The sequence below is a fragment of the Brachyhypopomus gauderio genome, chromosome 15 (assembly GCF_052324685.1).
Source record: "Brachyhypopomus gauderio isolate BG-103 chromosome 15, BGAUD_0.2, whole genome shotgun sequence".
NCBI classification, from domain to species: Eukaryota; Metazoa; Chordata; class Actinopteri; order Gymnotiformes; family Hypopomidae; genus Brachyhypopomus; species Brachyhypopomus gauderio.
This window is the reverse complement of record NC_135225.1, coordinates 3,090,039-3,107,241: the sequence shown is the minus strand read 5'-3', so window position 1 is coordinate 3,107,241 and position 17,203 is coordinate 3,090,039. Positions and strand designations below refer to the sequence as shown.

Here is a 17,203-nt window from a genome sequence, read left to right as displayed (position 1 = left end):
AGCATCTGGGATGATGTGAGTCTAATAGTGATGCTCCTCAAAGGCACCGACTCAAATTATCCGTTCAAACGAGCATGAACGAAATCTAATCCCGCTTGCTTTACATTGTCCTAGCGACGTGCGCATGCGCCGTCCACCAACAGTCCCGTATGTGGTCAGCCGGTGCAACACAGGACAAGAGGGTAAGGAGCTAGGATAATCGGCCTGCGGGTCATCATGTGCACGGTCCCCCTGCTGCTTTTGACTCGTAGCTGGATAGTAACCGCGCTTTTTTGTTAAACATTTTACTCAAGACGTGTTGTCGCCATTGGCCGAAAGACCAACAATAGTTCCATGCTAACCGCGAAGCTAACCGTCGGGGCCTCAGCTAGCTAGCGTGCTAACGCCACGGCGCGCGCGCGCGCACGCGCCTGAGGTAAACGTCCCACTGCGACCCCCCTTCAGCCTTTTTTTTTTTTTTTGCTGACTTGTCATTTTTTTTGTCCACTAAATCGCTTCTGTTTACCGCGTAAGTGCCTAAATACGCAACTTCTACAACTTTTTTTTTGTTTCTTTTCGAAACACTCAAATCACTGTTGATCCACGCGCGCTCGGTTAGCTTAGCTCGAGGCGTTAGCCAGCTAACCACCAGCTAGCCAGACGCGCTCGTACAGCTGGTGAAGACGCTGGTGAATCCGTAGATCACAAACACACGAACCACCGGCCAAGCCGGCGTCCAGGCTCGGTGTAATACGGCTGTTTTTTACTGCGATGATCCGTAGAGTTGGCGGTCTTTGATTGAGCTACATGCTAGCTGGCTACGTGTGTGCTACAGTAGCTACAGGCAGTGTTTATATCACAACAGCCCGGCTAATGTGTTCTGCTGTCTGCTTGACATTCAAGTTTATGTTTATTATAACGAGTTCTAAAGAATAATGTAAGCTTATCTAGCCAGTTAGCTAGCTATTTAGGTTATTATCTGTGGACACTTTGATGGTTTGCTACTGTAGCACCTCATTTGAGTCACCTAGCTAGTAAGCTATCTGGCTGCATGACATTATATGAAGGAATTGGGAGATTTGATGCAGTGATGAATACTACCATCATTTTAACAGGATATTATCTGCTGCTGGTCCATCAAGCTGGTCTAAATGGCCCAATTTGGGGGGCAGAAGAACCCTCCGTGGGCGGCACAATTTGCTGCAACAGCGGTATCTCAACCTGGGCACTCACAACAGTCCCTTGACCTGAACAGTTTACACTGTAAGTCATCGTTTCTTGCGCTATAAGTATAATAATAATAATTGAGCTTTGGAAATGGGGAAATTCACTGTTAAACCAAGTGTGCTGAAAGCAAATGTTGGCAAGATCATTTTGTTATCTTATGCTAAATAGATCAGAATGGTCCAAAGTGTTTTTTTTTATGCTTCACTTAACCATGAAGTTGTGTTGGTTGGTCAGTGGACTCTGTTATCTGATTGTCAGTCTCTGATTTACTCTCTTTCCATTTTGGGGAATGTGGGCTGTATCAGCAGTGCTGTGAAGTTGCGTGTGATTTCTTATGGCCCGTTTGTGTTGCTGCAGCTTTAGGTGTTCAGCAGCCGTCCCTCCTGGGCGCGTCCCCCTCTATGTATTCGCAGCAGTCTGCCCTGGCTGCAGCGTCTCTCAACACCCAGTCAGCCGCCAGTTACCAGATCTCCCAGCAGACTGCGGCCCTCCAACAGCAGGCAGCAGCAGCCGCCGCAGCTGCACTACAACAGGTGATGCCTCTTCCCACGCTCGGCTGCTCCCAGGCTGCTGGAGGAGAAACCAACACTGCACCATTTATCTATAATGCAAAGACTTCAAATTGTTAATGGTCATTCCTTCACATAGTGGTCATGTGACTTAGTCGTAGATGTTAAAAGCTACGTAGGAGGATTTGGTCCTTATTTTGTGCTTCGTTTTCGTTATCATGCATGCAAAGGGTTCGGACTGATGCTGTGTGTACCAGACTCGTGCTGTAATATAATCTCTGACACAGTTGTAACCCTATTCCCCACACACAGTTGTAACCCTATTCCCCACACACAGTTGTAACCCTATTCTCTCACAGCTGCAGTACACATCCTCCAGTCACTAATGTGCGTTTTAATTTTAGTCCCAGATCAATTCAGCCCTTCAGCAGTACCAGCAGCCCCAGCCGCCACCTCAGGCCCCCCCGCCACAGCCGCCCCCCCAGCAGACCCTGTACAACGTCCCTCACCAGGTACACACACACACGCGCACCGCTTACTCTGATCACTGTGCCCTGAAAAACACCTCCGCCCAGAGCAGAGGTGGGTGCAGCAGCCATGAATGGTACTTGTGTATCGTTGCTTTAAAGTGATAATTGTTCAGGTAGAAGTAAAAGTAGTTATCAGAATTATTATTTCAGTAAATTAAAGTACTAAAGACTCGTGGAGGGTTAGGCTACATCATTGGATTTAATCTAATCACACAGAGAAACCCCATTCCAACAAGCTAAATGATTACCTTTTAATGGTAGTTTTATGCAGAATTTGTATCTGCCAGTAACAGTTAGCTAGATAGCTAATAAACTATATCATGTGTTTTTTAATATCATCATTACTGTGCAAATAAGTGTAACAAGGATCATGGTGGATTTTATCACTTTGTGAGTAACATAATGTCGGCATTTTCTGCAGCACTTTCCAAAGGCATAATAATTTTTGTCACTTAATTATCGTGACATTTTAATTAATCATTGTGCAGGGATATTTGGAGTAGCATTTGAAAATATGTCTGAAGTTAGGTAATTGGGTAGTTAACTAGATTGGCTTTGATTTGGTATTGGTGTGCATGAAAGGTAAAATACCTCAGCTGTTTTGAAATATAAGTAAATATATTTTCAAATTTCTCTCATTCAGTCATTATACTGACACCCAGTGGACATTCTGTATTAAATACTTTCTAAATTTGGCCATTTCCACATGAGGGAATGCGTCTATAGAGCATAAACTGGCTAATTTGAGGACTACAAAGGTTGTAAAATTGCTTTTTTATTACTTACTAAAAGTACTTTTAAAAATTAATTAATTGCTCCTTTAATTAATGTATTCAATTAAATTTTACTTTCTCGTTATATAAAAACAAGGTTTTATCTACAATATAATGAAATGCTGACAGGTATGTAAGTGGCAACAGTGTAGTATTCATGAAAAAATTGTTCAAACCTAGACTATTGGCACACTTTTTGAAATCTAGGTAAAATAACCTTTATTCTATTTTTTGGCTTGTTTTTACCATAACTCATTTTCTGGTCCAGGACAAAACAGTGATCTGCCATAAAATGAGTGTTGGTGTTTTGTCTTGAAAATGTCATGAAATCTTTACATTTTCTTATGTTACATTTATTTTTCTTTTCTAAAAACACTACTAGATAAAGTAGCAGCATAATCCCAAACTGTTTAATTACTGTTAATCTACCCTTAGTCTTCACTGTGTGTTCTTTTTTGATGAGACTAACTAGATACGTAATAATCTAGGACTAGATTATGTTAAATTGTAGGCTGATGCTTCACAAAAAGAAGCTAAGAATTCTGACTTTATGAATTCTGTCTTTATGAATCTATATGAAACATTTAAATGGGCAGTGACCAGATCTCTGTATAAAGTGACATTTGTGACAAGTAATTAATGCAACTAGTAATTAATGACTTATAGTAATGACTTACTAATGACTTAGTAATGACTTACTAATGACTTAGTAACTATTGTCTTCTTCCACCTAGCACTCACTTGTGTGACATTTCTCTCTCTCTCTCTCTCTCTCTCCCCCTCCCTCTCTCCCTCCATCCCTCCCTCAGCTTCCACAGCCCCAGCAGGCCCTGCTCTCACAGGTGACCTTCACTTCTTTATTTACCCACAGTTGATTTCACTTGTTCCATCATGTTTTTGCATCGGTCGCATTGTTGTCCGTGTAGTTAATGTATTATAACACGTGTGTGTATATTGTGAAAATTATTTTGCTATCATGTCACGCTAGCTATATAGATAGGTTTAAGGCTTTTCTGAGTATTTGACGTACCTTTCTAATATAAAGGCTTAGAAGTGTTTGTGTCTACGTAAATAGTTCTGGGATAACAGTAGATGATGATGATGATGATGATGATGATGATAAAATACATTTCAGCAATGAAGAGTGTGGTTTGTGTTCCACAGCCTCCTGTTGCTTTGCCTACAAGTCTGAGTTTGTCGAACCCGCAACAGGCCCAGATCACCGTGTCCTACCCCACCCCACGATCCAGTCACCAACAGCAGCCCCAGCCCCAGAAGCAGCGCGTCTTCACGGGGGTCGTGAACAAGCTGCACGACACGTTCGGCTTTGTGGATGAAGATGTGTTCTTCCAGATTAGGTGAGAGGCGACGATGGCACCTGGACGTTTTCGCTCGTGGGTTTTGACCCGGGGGATTAGTTCCTGCTCGTGAGTTACGGCTGTGAAACTTGCGCTACGCTCCAAAATGCTCATTATGTGTTTCCGTCGTGGTTTTAGTGCGGTAAAGGGAAAAACGCCTCAAGTGGGTGACCGTGTCCTGGTCGAGGCCGTCTACAACCCCAACATGCCCTTCAAGTGGAATGCCCAGCGCATTCAGACTTTACCTCAGTTACCCAACCAATCGGTGAGCACCTAGTTTACCACAATAATACAGAGCGATCATATCTCGTTCTCTTCTGCTTTCAACTCGTGTCGTTGCCCCTGCCGTTAATCTCTCCGTTCTCCATCTCTACGTAGCACCAGGCACCCCAGCCCTTACCTCAGGTTTCCCCACAGCTGTCCAGCTTTTACTCTGACGCCGGAGTGCAGCGCTACACGGACCTCCACTCTGCGGTGGACTCCAGACAAAATGTAACCCTCGCCGCCATGATCCCTCCTGCTCGTCTTTCTTTAATGCTGTTCTTTCACTGCACAGACAGGTGTTGGTCACAGTTCTTCGGTTTCTTTTCTGTCTGCCCGAGATGAGTTGCTTCTAAAATGTTCATGCTTTCTCCTTCTGTTTTACAGCTCTAAGCTTGTGTGTTGGATGACAGATTTGATGCTGTGTTTTCTCACATTTCAGTCGGTCTCTGGCCAATTAGTGCTGTGTGTGAAATTAAGGCTGGAAGGACGGCGAAGTTTTTGTTGTTTTTGGTTTGTTTGGTTTTTGTGCTGAAGCATTTATTGGCTTTTCACATTTACCTTATCTTAGCATGCTCACACAATAGCGAGCGAGTGCATGAATGGTCTGCATCACTAACTTGGAAGTGAAAGAAACAACATGTTTTGGTTCAAGATTCTCAAAGTCAAGTAGCGGAAGAGCTCAGCACTTTCTAGTTTCCTAGTTCCCTAACCTCTGACCCTAACCCCTGAAGTACTTCAGCTCATGAAGAGTTGTGCCAGGTGTCTTTGAACAAAGAAAAACACAGAAGTATGTTGTGCTGCTGCCCTCCAAGACTTGGATTTGAGAACCATGTTCTAATCCTTCCCGAGAAGGTGATCTAGTGAGATCTCCTAGATCCCGTCTGTGTATAATAAGGGGACAGAGCAAGAATCTTTTCAGCAACAAAACTGACCATGCCTTCCATTTTCGATGCAGTCCTATACTTCTGTCTTTTAGCAGGGCCCAAAAGTGATCACACTGTTGCTGCAGCTGAAGTGTTTTCTGGCTCTTTCTCCTTTAGCTGAGTTTTGTTGTCACACGCGGTTCACTGCACCGTAACACAAACAGCTGCTTCTCCCTCAGAACAGGTCACATCCTTAAGAATAGAGCACACACTGTGGCGTCCACACAGCTTGCATCCTATAACTGATTTCATGTAAATGAATAAAGTGATTGTACTTCACAATAGACGGCCACCACCACCGTAAACGGCCTAATCCCCTTTTAGTTAATGTAGTCCTTTGGAGGGACTGAGCTCCTTCTGATCCTTGCCTGGTGTTTCTTTCTCCCAGAGCCAGCCTCCTGGTCCCGGCATGATGAAACCGGGCCCCTCTATGATGCAGTCGTTACCTCCACCAACCACGTTCAGTGTGCCCTCCCAGGCTCCGCCCCCCTCCCTGCTCCAGGCCCAACTCTCTGCAGCGTCTCTGGCCCCACTGCTGCAGAACCCCCCACAGCCCCTGCTGCCCCAGCCACCCCCGAAAGGTAGGGGGGCGCACGGCCCTCCAGATGGGCGCCATCTTGAGGTGGAGTTTAAGGTCCCCCGTGGCGTGTGTCTGACGCAGTCGCTGGTGCGTTCTCCTGCAGATTCGGTGTTCTCGGGCGGACTCCTGCAGCCCCCTGTGCGTATGATGCCCCAGCCCCAGCCCGTCAGGCGCATGGAGCCTTCGCCCCGCTTCCCCAGCCGCGCCGACCGGCCCGAGCTCATCCTGAGGAAGGACGACCGCAGGTCCGCACACGCCGAGATGTTCCGCTGGTGTGATCACGTTTTGACCGTGTCAATCAGTCCTGGGTTTATTATAATCAACATGGCAAGGGAACCCGTGTGTGGTGGTATGTTGTTAAATAACAACACCACACTTGCCTACTTGCTGGCATGGTTTAAACAATTCAAATGTTGTTTCCATTATTAATGTTTAATGTAGGTAAATGGTGTTGTAATGATTCCGTAACAGCTGCAGTTGGTGTCTAAATATGCTTTGTGGTTTCATGTTCATGCAGTCGGGAGAGAGATCGAGAACGGAGACGGTCAAGGGAGCGTTCTCCAACGCGCAAGCGTTCAAGAGACCGGTCACCTCGAAGAGAACGCTCTCCGAGACGCCCACGCAGAGTTGTTCCACGATATACCGTGCAGTTCTCAAAGTTCTCACTTGATGGGTAGGTCGTGTGTGTGTGTGTGTGTGTGTGTGTGTGTGTGTGTGTGTGTGTGTGTGTGTGTGTGTGTGTGTGTGTGTGTGTGTGTGTGTGTGTGTGTGTGTGTGTGTGTGTGTGTGTGTGTGTGTGTGTGTGTGTGTGTGTGTGTGCGCTGTGTAAAAATGCAAGGGTGCTGTTAATTTATAATTAGCATATGTGAATATCTCATTATCTGTGAGAATAAAGCTGTGTGCACCTGTGTGCATAAACACTCACTGTTCAGGTACAACTGTGACATGATGGAGCTTCGGCGTCGTTATCAGAGCCTCTACATCCCCAGCGACTTCTTTGATGCTGTGTTCACGTGGGTGGACGCCTTCCCCCTGTCACGACCTTTTACTTTTGGAAACTACTGTAACTTCCACATCATGCATAAAGAGGTGGACTCATTAGTGAAGAACACGGCGGTACTGGACCCCCCAGATGCCAACCACACCTACAGCGCTAAGGTGTGAGCAACAGTTATCTATAAACCCCGTATCTGTCGCCATCTCCATCGTCTGGGTCTTTAATTTGTCTTTAAAGAGTGGTGTGTGATCTTTTTGTCTGTGTTGTGAATTCTGGTGTTCGTTTCATGTGGTTTAGTCCTCCCATGTGAGCGCCAGCGTAACGGATCTCCTGGCTGTGCTTGTAGGTGATGCTGCTTGCCAATCCCAGTCTGGAGGAAATGTATCACAAGTCTTGCGCCCTGGCCGAGGATCCCCAGGAGCTGAGAGACTCCTTCCAGCACCCAGCTCGCCTCATTAAGGTACGGCCAGACTGTAGGTCTCCCACCTGCACACGCCACCATCCACGGACATGTGACCTTTACACCTTCACGCTAGTGGTCTTCATGGCTTGGAGTCATTAACGAGTGATGAGTCAAGTTACCCTACCAGCGTAACAGTGGTCACAATAGCACAGCTCGGTACAATAGTGCAGTGATGAGTGGGGTATTACAAATATACCACTGACTTTAAAATGTGTGGCAGCCCGACAGTGATGAGTGTGTGTGTGTGTGTGTGTGTGTGTGTGTGTGTGTGTGTGTGTGTGTGTGTGTCCACTGCTACATTTAGCGTTGGGTATCTGTCACCTTGTTTCTACATCATTCTTTAATGTGCTTGTTTTGTTAAAAGCAGACGGATATGTAGTGTGTGACTTTGTTGTTTTTTCTGTGAACCCCTGTTCTTAGTTCCTGGTTGGTATGAGGGGTAAAGATGAGGCCATGGCCATCGGGGGCCACTGGTCTCCCTCCCTGGATGGAGCAGACCCAGAGAATGATGCCTCAGTCCTTATTAAAACAGCAATACGTTGTTGTAAGGCTCTGACAGGCATTGACCTGAGTTTATGTACCCAGTGGTAAGTACATCTTCGTTATAACACCACTTTCATTCTCCTTTTTCCATGTTGGCTTTTTATCAGTACCAGGCCTAAGCAAAACCTAAACAAAAACACAACCTCGATCAAAAAACGGATGTGTGACCTCACTGCATGGTTTTGACAAAAGCTGCGTCTCCCGACATGTTGGAGGCTTTGTTTTTTGTAATTCTGTAATTTGTTTCTTTATTTGCTCTCTTGTCTTTTATTTTGCAATGTCCTTTTTGCTGATGTGCGTGGCAGTCCTGCCTCTATATCTGTGTGGTGAATGCATTTAATCTGTTGCTCAAAAACTGGAGCCGGAAGGAGGAGTCGCCACCATTACTTTCTGTTATATGACCTTTGGTTTGTGTTAAATATCTTACATATTTAACTTGCTTTCACTGTGTCCTTGAACCTGTCTCTCTCACGCCACGGGGCTACGTAAGCTATCCTACACAAGCATCCCGTTCAGGCTGGTGGTCGCTAGGGGGAGGGGTGTGGCTGTGAGGGGCGTGGCTGGGAGGGCGGGACCGGGAAGTGTCCGGAATGTCATTCCTGTTTATTGTGTCTGTCGGTTTCCTCAATACACGGCTGCCGTTCATCCTGGGAACCTACCGTGGAGATCTTCAGATGTTTTCATGCGCTTCATTCTGGGGTCGTCTTACCACGAGGGGATGGTGGGGGAAGTGTGTGTGTGGGGGAGTGTATTGGGGTTAGGCCTTGTGTGATGTCTGACAGAATGTTTCTTTCCAATACACTTCTTCCTTTGCGACAGGTACCGTTTTGCAGAGATTCGCTATCACCGCCCTGAGGAGACTCACAAAGGGCGGACAGTCCCCGCACATGTGGAGACAGTGGTTTTATTTCTCCCGGATGTTTGGCATTGTCTTCCTACCCGCTCAGAGTGGGAGGGGCTGTCCCGCGGACTCAAGGAGCAGCTGGCAGAGAAACTCTTGGCTGAACGGAAGGAGGCTGATGGAGAACAGGCACTGAACGCTAATCCTTTTCTTCTCATTTCCGCTTCTCACAGGCACAGGAATAGACACACACAACACTAAAAAAAAAAACCACACAGAAAAACTCAAGCATCACAGGCATCATTCAGAAAGCCCCTCCTACTCTCCCTGTGTCTCCTCCCTTTTCCTCCACCCCTTCCATCCCTCCCTGCTCTCCCAGCACCGCCCTCGCTCCACCACCACCACCACCACCACCCAGCCCGCAGTCTCTCACATACAGCGGAACAGTTTAGGTCCCACGTTAATGACGCTGCTTCAACTGGTAAACCAGCTTCCAGCGCTGCCTGTAACCTGTAACCTTTAACCTGTAACCTACAGCGGGAATATTATCACTCATGCCGCGTGGAATCCGAAAAAAAAATCACAAGTGTCCTACTTTCAATTCCACAGAACGCATTCGTTAATTCTACACGTCCTTTAATTCTGAACTTGTTCAGATGTTGGAGAGACATGCTGGAATCTGGAGAACCAGTTGTGATAAAATGTGTGTTTTTTTTAGAAGGTTTTCTTTTATGATTGATTTTTTTTATATTTCAAATCAGTATCTGTTGAACTCTGAAAAGCTCCATAGGTTCTGTCTCTTGTCTGTCCCTTTTTTTTCAATTTGACATAATTCTTGGATTGGACTGTACCTAGACTTATGGACTTGGTTTTTCCAGGGAGGTTGGTTGATCCGAGGACAGTCCTCTATGACTAGATGTTAAAAAGGAGGGGGCAAGGAAAACCAGGTTACAGAATGTAGTCATAGGGAACCCGAACACTCGCTGAGTTTGGAGACCATCTGAGTGCGTCTGTCACATTTTACATTTCTTGGACCCGCTGTCATTGATTTACCTTTTTGTATTCCACAGAACTGGCATTGATTGGCTGATGGGTGGGGTTTGGATCTTTTTATAAAAGCTAGTGAGCTTCTACTGTATCCTAGAAGTGTACTGTTTTTTTTATTTTTATTTTGGTTTGTTTTGGTTTTTAACCAATCGAGACCTCAGTTGGAGATGATGAGAGACAGTTGTGACCTTGCTTCTTGCACGGATCACCTTTTGTTTCAGAAGCTCACACAATGTCAGCAGGTTGCTTTTAACATTACACTGTCCCCCTCTTCTCTTTCTCTGACCTGATACAGGAGGAAGAGGAGAAAGATGAGGACGATTCAAAAGAGGTTACAACACCCACTCACTGGGCTAAGCTCGATCCGAAGTCCATGAAGGTAGGCTGCCCCTCAACTGGCTTAACATTTTACTGGACTTTCTGCTGAGAATCCTCACTAACTTCAGGTGTCTGTGTGTGTGTGTGTGTGTGTGTGTGTGTGTGTGTGTGTGTGTGTGTGTGTGTGTGTGTGTGTGTGTGTGTGTGTGTGTGTGTGTGTGTGTGTGTGTGTGTGTGTACGTACAGGTGAATGACCTGCGCAAAGAGCTGGAGAGCCGAACTCTGAGCTCCAAAGGGCTGAAGTCTCAGCTGATAGCTCGGCTCACCAAACAGCTGAAGGTGGAGGAGCAGGTGGAGGAGTCCAAAGAACCAGAGAAGACGGAGGCTGTCTGCGTGGAGGAGGAGGAACCGTGCAGGACGGAGGAGGACCGAGAGGTGAGACGCCTTCACCAAGGTGTCCCCCGGCAAGCTTGCGTTCTGTTTTTATTTATTTATTTTTTTTGTGATGTCGGTCTGATGCCGTTTGCACCTCCTTCAGGAGGAGGAGCGCAAACGACAGGAGGAACAGGAGCGACAGCGCAGGGAACGCAGATACGTCCTCCCAGACGAGCCCACCATCATCGTCCACCCAAACTGGGCGGCCAAGAACGGCAAGTTTGACTGCAGCATCATGTCTCTGAGCGTGCTGCTGGACTACAGGCTGGAGGACAATAAGGAGCACTCCTTTGAGGTGCGGACAGTTTACCTGCCTTCACGCGGCTTCAAACGGAAGTCTGTGCACGTTTTTTATACCTTGTTTTCAGTTGAGTTGACGGAAAGCGTTCATCGTAAAGATCGTTTCCTGTGTTGCTTGGTGATAAACTAACATTCAAAGCCCACGGTGGTTTACGCTTTTGTAAAAGGATCTGTGAGAGTTTTATCTGCCCTCTTTTTTTTCTCTTTTAGGTCTCATTGTTTGCTGAGCTTTTCAACGAGATGCTTCAACGAGATTTTGGCTACAGGATATTCAAAGCTCTTGCAGCTCTTCCAAGCAAGGAAGAGAAAAAAGATAAGAAAGAAAAGTCAAAGAAAGAGACGGAGAGAAAAGAGTTGGAGAGGAGAGACGTGAAGAGGGAAAAGGACGAGGAGAATGGTGAGCCTGCCACGAAGAGACCGAGAGAGGAGGAGGAGAAGAGAAGGGTGAGTGCACATTCTCTCCATCTTTAATTATTAAATACGTTAGAGCGATGGGTAACTCCACAGATAATTATTCATCCTCTTTTAATGAGTAAATCCGAGACCTCCTCCATCATTTATTCCAGTATACACTCACCAGCCACTTTATTAGGTACACCTTGCTAGTACCGGGTTGGACCCCCTTTTGCCTTCAGAACTGCCTTAATCCTTCATGGCATAGATTTGACAAAGTGCTGGAAACATTCCTCAGAGGGTCTGGTCCATATTGACATGACAGTATCACACAGTTGCTGTAGATTTTTCGGTTGCACATCCATGATGTGAATCTCCCGTCCCACCACATCCCAAAGATGGGTGCACTGTGGTCATAAAGGGATGGACATGGTCAGCAACAATACTCGGGTAGGCTGTGGCGTTGACACAATGCTCAATTGGTACTAATGGGGGCTCAAAGTGGCTGAAAAATATCCCCCACACTATTACACCACCACCAGCAGCAGCCTGAACTGTTGATACAAGGCAGGATGGATTCATGTTTTCATGTTGTTGCCGCCAAATTCTGTCTACGTGCCTAAATGCATTGAGTTCCTGCCATGTAATGTGGCTGATTCGATATTGGCGTTAATGAGCAGTTGGACTAGTGTACCCAATAAAGTGGCCGGTGAGTGTAATTCATCATTCTGAACGGTCCTTTAATGCATTAATTTAAGCAATGTTTCTGGAATGTTCCAAATGTGACACATGACACAGATCATATTGTACAGCAGCAAGTTAAAACGAGAGCCTGTGCCTGGATTAATGGCAGCTGCCTGGTATCTGTAGAGAATTCACTGCAGGGAGGGGAAGGAGGCCTGTAGCCGTCCAATAAAATAAAAACTGGGTTGACGGGCCTCCTTGATATCGTTTAACAGGACGACGACAAGGAGAAGGTTCTGAGGAAGGAGGAGTCCAAAGATGAAGATGATAATGAAGATGAAAGCAGCAATAACAACGCTGACGAATACGACCCGATGGAGGCGGAGGACGCGGACGACTACGACGACGATGGTACGTGTCGCGCGGCACTCGAGAGGAAAGGCCGTCAGCCTGGTCGGGCTCCGGACGGAGTCGGCTGTGTTCGTGCCGGCGGTGCGCGTAAATGCTGTTGTCTTTTGCAGATAAAGATGACGAAGACTCCAATGGGAGGGACAGGAGAGATGACCGCCGGGACGACAGAAAATCGAAAGATAGATTGTCTAAAGATAAAGTACGTCGTCTTGAGTTTCATGATGTTTATAGATTATAGACCTTGTAGTGGAAAAATGGGCCTTTATGACACCACTGTCTTTTTTTTTTTTAGGATGAGAAAAAGAAGCAGATGGTGACGTTTGACCAAGATCTGCTGATGGCTTTTGTGTACTTTGATCAAAGCCACTGTGGCTATCTATTAGAGAAGGACCTGGAGGAGATCATGTACACTCTAGGCCTGCATCTCTCCAGAGCTCAGGTACTGCACCTGTACTAACACACTGCTGTCCGACTACAGGTGCATCCGAGCTCTTCACTTAATCATCTTGCAGATACGTATAAGGCTGATCAATACTTTGTTCAGTCTAGACAGAGTGGGGTGTGTAAGAGATGATGCTCATAGGCTCAGAATGTGTTTTGAATGTGTTTTTGCAGGTGAAAAAACTGTTGAACAAGCCAGTGGTGAGGGACACCTGCTACTACCGTAAGTTAACTGACAGACCCAAAGACGAGCCCAGTCCCACCGGGACTCCCGATGCTCAGCTGGACAACCTCCTAGGTGAGAAACCCAAAGGCCAAGCCCCTACAACTGTGGAAGCCTTGGCTACTGTAACGTGTTCTGGGTGGAGAAGCAACATGAAACTGCTCAAAGACAAACACGACACCGAGCAGGCGTCATGTTTGTGCCATGAGTGAACACAAAGGGTTATTTGTGTTCAACAGGCAACCGGCCTCTACTGCCCAATCAGAAGGCAAAGCGAGAAGCGGAGGATGGCACAGAGTCGGGCAGTCTCATCGTCTACAACGGTGCCATGGTGGACGTGGGCAGCATGCTGCACAAACTGGACAAGAGTGAGAAAGCCAGAGAGGAGATAGAGCAGAAACTCATGCAGCAGGACACTAAAATCGGTAATGTTCAGAGTGGCCCTGCTCCTCACCTACACTGTTATTAAGAACTAATAACGCCGCCCCCACCCAACCCTCCGCCCCCCCAACCAGCCGTTCGTATCTCCGCGCGTGTTTGCTAAAAGCAGTGCGTTGCGTTCCAGACGAGGACGCCAAGCACATGTCAGAGCTGGACTCCACGAACAGCAGTCTGATGAGGGAGCTGGAGCAGGCGAAGGCCAGCGTGAAGGACACGGAGAAGAGCCTGAAGGCCTCGGAGCAGCAGAGGACCAGCTACCAGCAGCAGCTGCGCAGCACCCAGGCCAGCCTCAGCGCCCTCGTGAAGGAGCTCCACACCATCCTGCCTAACGTAGGAAGCACATCGCACCCTCACACACACTCGCCTCACGGTCGCAACGCTCTTTGGGTGCCGCAGCCGCTCGCCTTCTGTTGAGCACAGATGTTTTCTCTGTTGTAGGACGATCATTCTGAAGACGGTGACCAGCAAACTCAAGCTAATGGCTCAGATGACTGAACTGCCTTTTACATCTGTGTCTGTGTTCTTCCCATCTGATCTGTAAATAGGCACTAAACTCCAGCTCGTTTTTGTTTTCTTTTTGTTTTTTTTTATTTCCCTTTGGTTGTTGCCATGTACAGAATTTTAAAGACTGAGGAATTCATTGTTACTTATTTTTCCTATTCATAATTCTTTGACCTAATAATAAATTGACATTTTTTTCTCAAATTTTACAGCTAAAATGATCTGAAGTACAGTAGAAACTAATTCATGTGATATTTAAAGAAATTGTTTTAATATTAGACGTGTGATTTGATTTCTCAAGAAACATCTTCCTTTTCTTCCAGTTGCAGTAATTTCTTGTTTTTCAGTTGGTTTCTGTTTTGCGGTGCTCTCTCTCTCGTCTCTTTCTCTCTTTCTCTCTCTCGTCTCTTTCTCTCTCTCTCTCTCTCTCTCTCTCTCTCTGTCAACATTCAACATCATTTTGGCTAGTATGCTTTTGTGTTTAATTAGCAATAATGCTGTTATTTATGTCTAAAGTGAGTAGAACTAAGAGGTTCTTCACCTCTGGGTCCAGCCGTGTTCATGCACGCGGAGCCAGACTCCAGGTGAACACCTCTCTTGTTCTACCGATGTTCCAGATTGGTAGTTTCATTCTATGTTTAATATCTTTGTCAACACTTTGCTAACTTGCTGCTATCCTGTTTATTGATATGCATCTAAACTAATGCACGCATATTCACTTAGCCCTGACAGTGTGGGAATTGTTTGTTCAGTGGTCTTTCATTAATCTTGCGAAGATGACGTTGTTCTATTTTGTCAGTTAGAAGGTAGCAGGAGGTGAAGAGACTCCGCTATTATTTTGATAGAGCAGGTATCAATGACGAGTGTGGTACACTCTGCAGAAGAATCCTACTTACTTTGCAAAATATTGCAAAATGGTATTTCATGAGAATGTGATGACTTGGAATTGAAAACCGTTGAGTTTTTTATTTTTCTCCCTTAATCTTTTCTTTGGTCAGTGACCTGAGGTTGGGGCTGGCTACAATGGGTGGTTCATGCTTAATGGAGAAGAGCCAAACTTAGTAACAATGAGCCCAAAGCAACCAAGTGCATATTATTTTTCTATTCCAAATGTACTATTATGGTTGTCTTGTGTTAAATAAAAGTGGTTCATTTTAACATTTAATTTTCTTCTGTCTGGAACATTTTGTTGGTGGTCTAGTTTCAGATTTTGAAACCTAACAAAGCAACATCATCCTGTAGATGGCAGTAGTTGTCTGACTGAAAACATTTGCATCGTTGGTTGCAAAAGAAAAGCTAAAGGCACATAGCACTTCCTGGACTCTTGCAAAAATTTGTTTACTGTTCAAATTTGGTTTATACTATGAAACCACAAATACAGAGAGATGCCACATATATAATGAACATTTTCAGAATGTTGAACTAAATGAAGGTGTCAGGAGATTAATAGGCTTGGTCTCGGTACATAAGCCATGGTCATTTTGTATTCAAGCTTTCTCAAGCAAACAATTTCATGGGTACATTTGAATTCTTCACACCTGAGGAGTTGATTGTTCTCTCTAAAGCAGGATTATACATGAGCCTTTCACAAGAACCTCTCTGGTAACCCTCCTCCCCCTGGGGGCTGTAGTACACATCAAATGGAGGAAGTCGTTTTGGACTACAGCTTTCAGGCTAACAAAGGAGGAGCGTATTGCGCTGTTAGCGCAGCTTTTATTTTGCATGTGTGCACAATGTAAGGAAATGATTCCTGCCAGAAGACGCATGTTGTTTCTCTTCCTGCTTTCGTGTCTAATCCTACCGCATGCCAAGGGTTTGTCTGCTTCCTGCAGTGAACAGGAAGTACATTTTCATTCCCTCTGTAGGATTGTCCAGACCAGGTGACCGGCGCCTCAGATTAGATTACAGATCTCCATGTTTTGCCTATGAAAAGCCTTCGTCTTCATTCTCACCCGAGGGAGCCTGTCTGTAATGTGAAATGACACTTCCGAGCCTATTAGCAAGACTTGATGCTGGGTTGCAAAGTTTCAACATTTTACACATCGGCGCTGGTTTGATGCTCCACGCCACGGTGTCACAGTCCGGGTGCAGCTGATGCAGTGTGTTGTGAGATCAGAGTGTGTGCAGGTAACCACAAACTCTCCCTCCGAGACAGAAGGCTTTTGTGTCCGCGCCCTCTCGTAGCCTCACGGGCCTGGAGAGTGTTCGGCACATTAGACGGCCACGGGACAATCGGCTCATTTAACGCCGGCTTAGTGCTGAGAGGTTTTTTTTCCTCCTCTTTTTATGGGTGGCGAGTTTAGATGCCTCTGCTGAGATAGCATTGGAGAAAAGATTAGGTTGCAACTCCACCTTGATAGTACAGCTGATTCTTCTAACAGAGAATTGGATGCGATCAGATGCGTCCAGATGCAGGTTTCTGTCTTTCACTGGCACCGCTGACCTGAATAGTATCACACACTATGAGACAGTATTTCTCTAAATAAATGCGATGTTATGTTCAAACATTCTGTAAGTGTTTGCTGGAAAAAACATTAGCATGTGAAAGCTCTGGCGTTGAAGGTGCTGACTACCCAACCAATCATTACACTTCACCTTTTGTTTCTGTAAGGCTGTTGTCTGTTGCTGCAGGGCTGCATATAGAGACCAGCACTGCTGTGGTCGGGCCCCATTAACCCCTGATCTCTGTGTCACGTTTGTGTCTGCCTTACACTCCCTCTCTCCCCTCCGCTTTTGTTCACACAAATCGTGCCTTTTTAAGTCGGGCCCTGCACAATGAACACCACACACACACACACACCCGACATCCATGGCAACGTTCGCTCATCTGGTCTGTCATGGTAACTTTTCACAACATGCAGAGTTTATCTGTCTGCTCTTTTATTGCTTGCCTGACTACCTGTTGTAGTTTGGAAAGTTCTGTGTTGTGATCTTGGCCCCATGGAAAACGAACCAAAAGGTAGTAGGGTCAAAGATATGTATCCAGTGATTAAAACACGTGTTTTTGTTTTTAATCAAGACT

The 17,203-nt window shown here is 45.9% G+C and overlaps 1 protein-coding gene across 3 annotated transcripts; it reads left to right on the top strand.

Annotated features, from left to right (window-relative positions):
- The first annotated feature begins 107 nt into the window (after positions 1–107).
- Positions 108–15,346, top strand: ccar1 (cell division cycle and apoptosis regulator 1). Of its 3 annotated transcripts, none has more exons than XM_076974339.1 (26): positions 108–182; positions 1,095–1,242; positions 1,564–1,739; positions 2,120–2,227; positions 3,828–3,860; positions 4,183–4,376; positions 4,515–4,641; positions 4,755–4,868; positions 5,952–6,144; positions 6,247–6,388; positions 6,661–6,816; positions 7,076–7,301; positions 7,487–7,600; positions 8,024–8,190; positions 8,966–9,176; positions 10,330–10,413; positions 10,599–10,787; positions 10,891–11,082; positions 11,298–11,531; positions 12,440–12,575; positions 12,686–12,774; positions 12,868–13,014; positions 13,191–13,314; positions 13,479–13,664; positions 13,805–14,010; positions 14,119–15,346. In XM_076974339.1, the coding sequence occupies exons 2-26, from the start codon at positions 1,131–1,133 to the stop codon at positions 14,173–14,175; spliced, it is 3,717 nt and encodes a 1,238-aa protein (XP_076830454.1). In that variant the 5' UTR covers positions 108–182; positions 1,095–1,130; the 3' UTR covers positions 14,176–15,346. The 3 variants fall into 3 exon arrangements, with proteins under 3 accessions (XP_076830454.1, XP_076830456.1, XP_076830455.1); XM_076974341.1 differs by lacking the exon at positions 108–182 and adding an exon at positions 193–415; XM_076974340.1 differs by lacking the exon at positions 108–182 and adding an exon at positions 193–508.
- Positions 15,347–17,203: the final 1,857 nt, after the last annotated feature.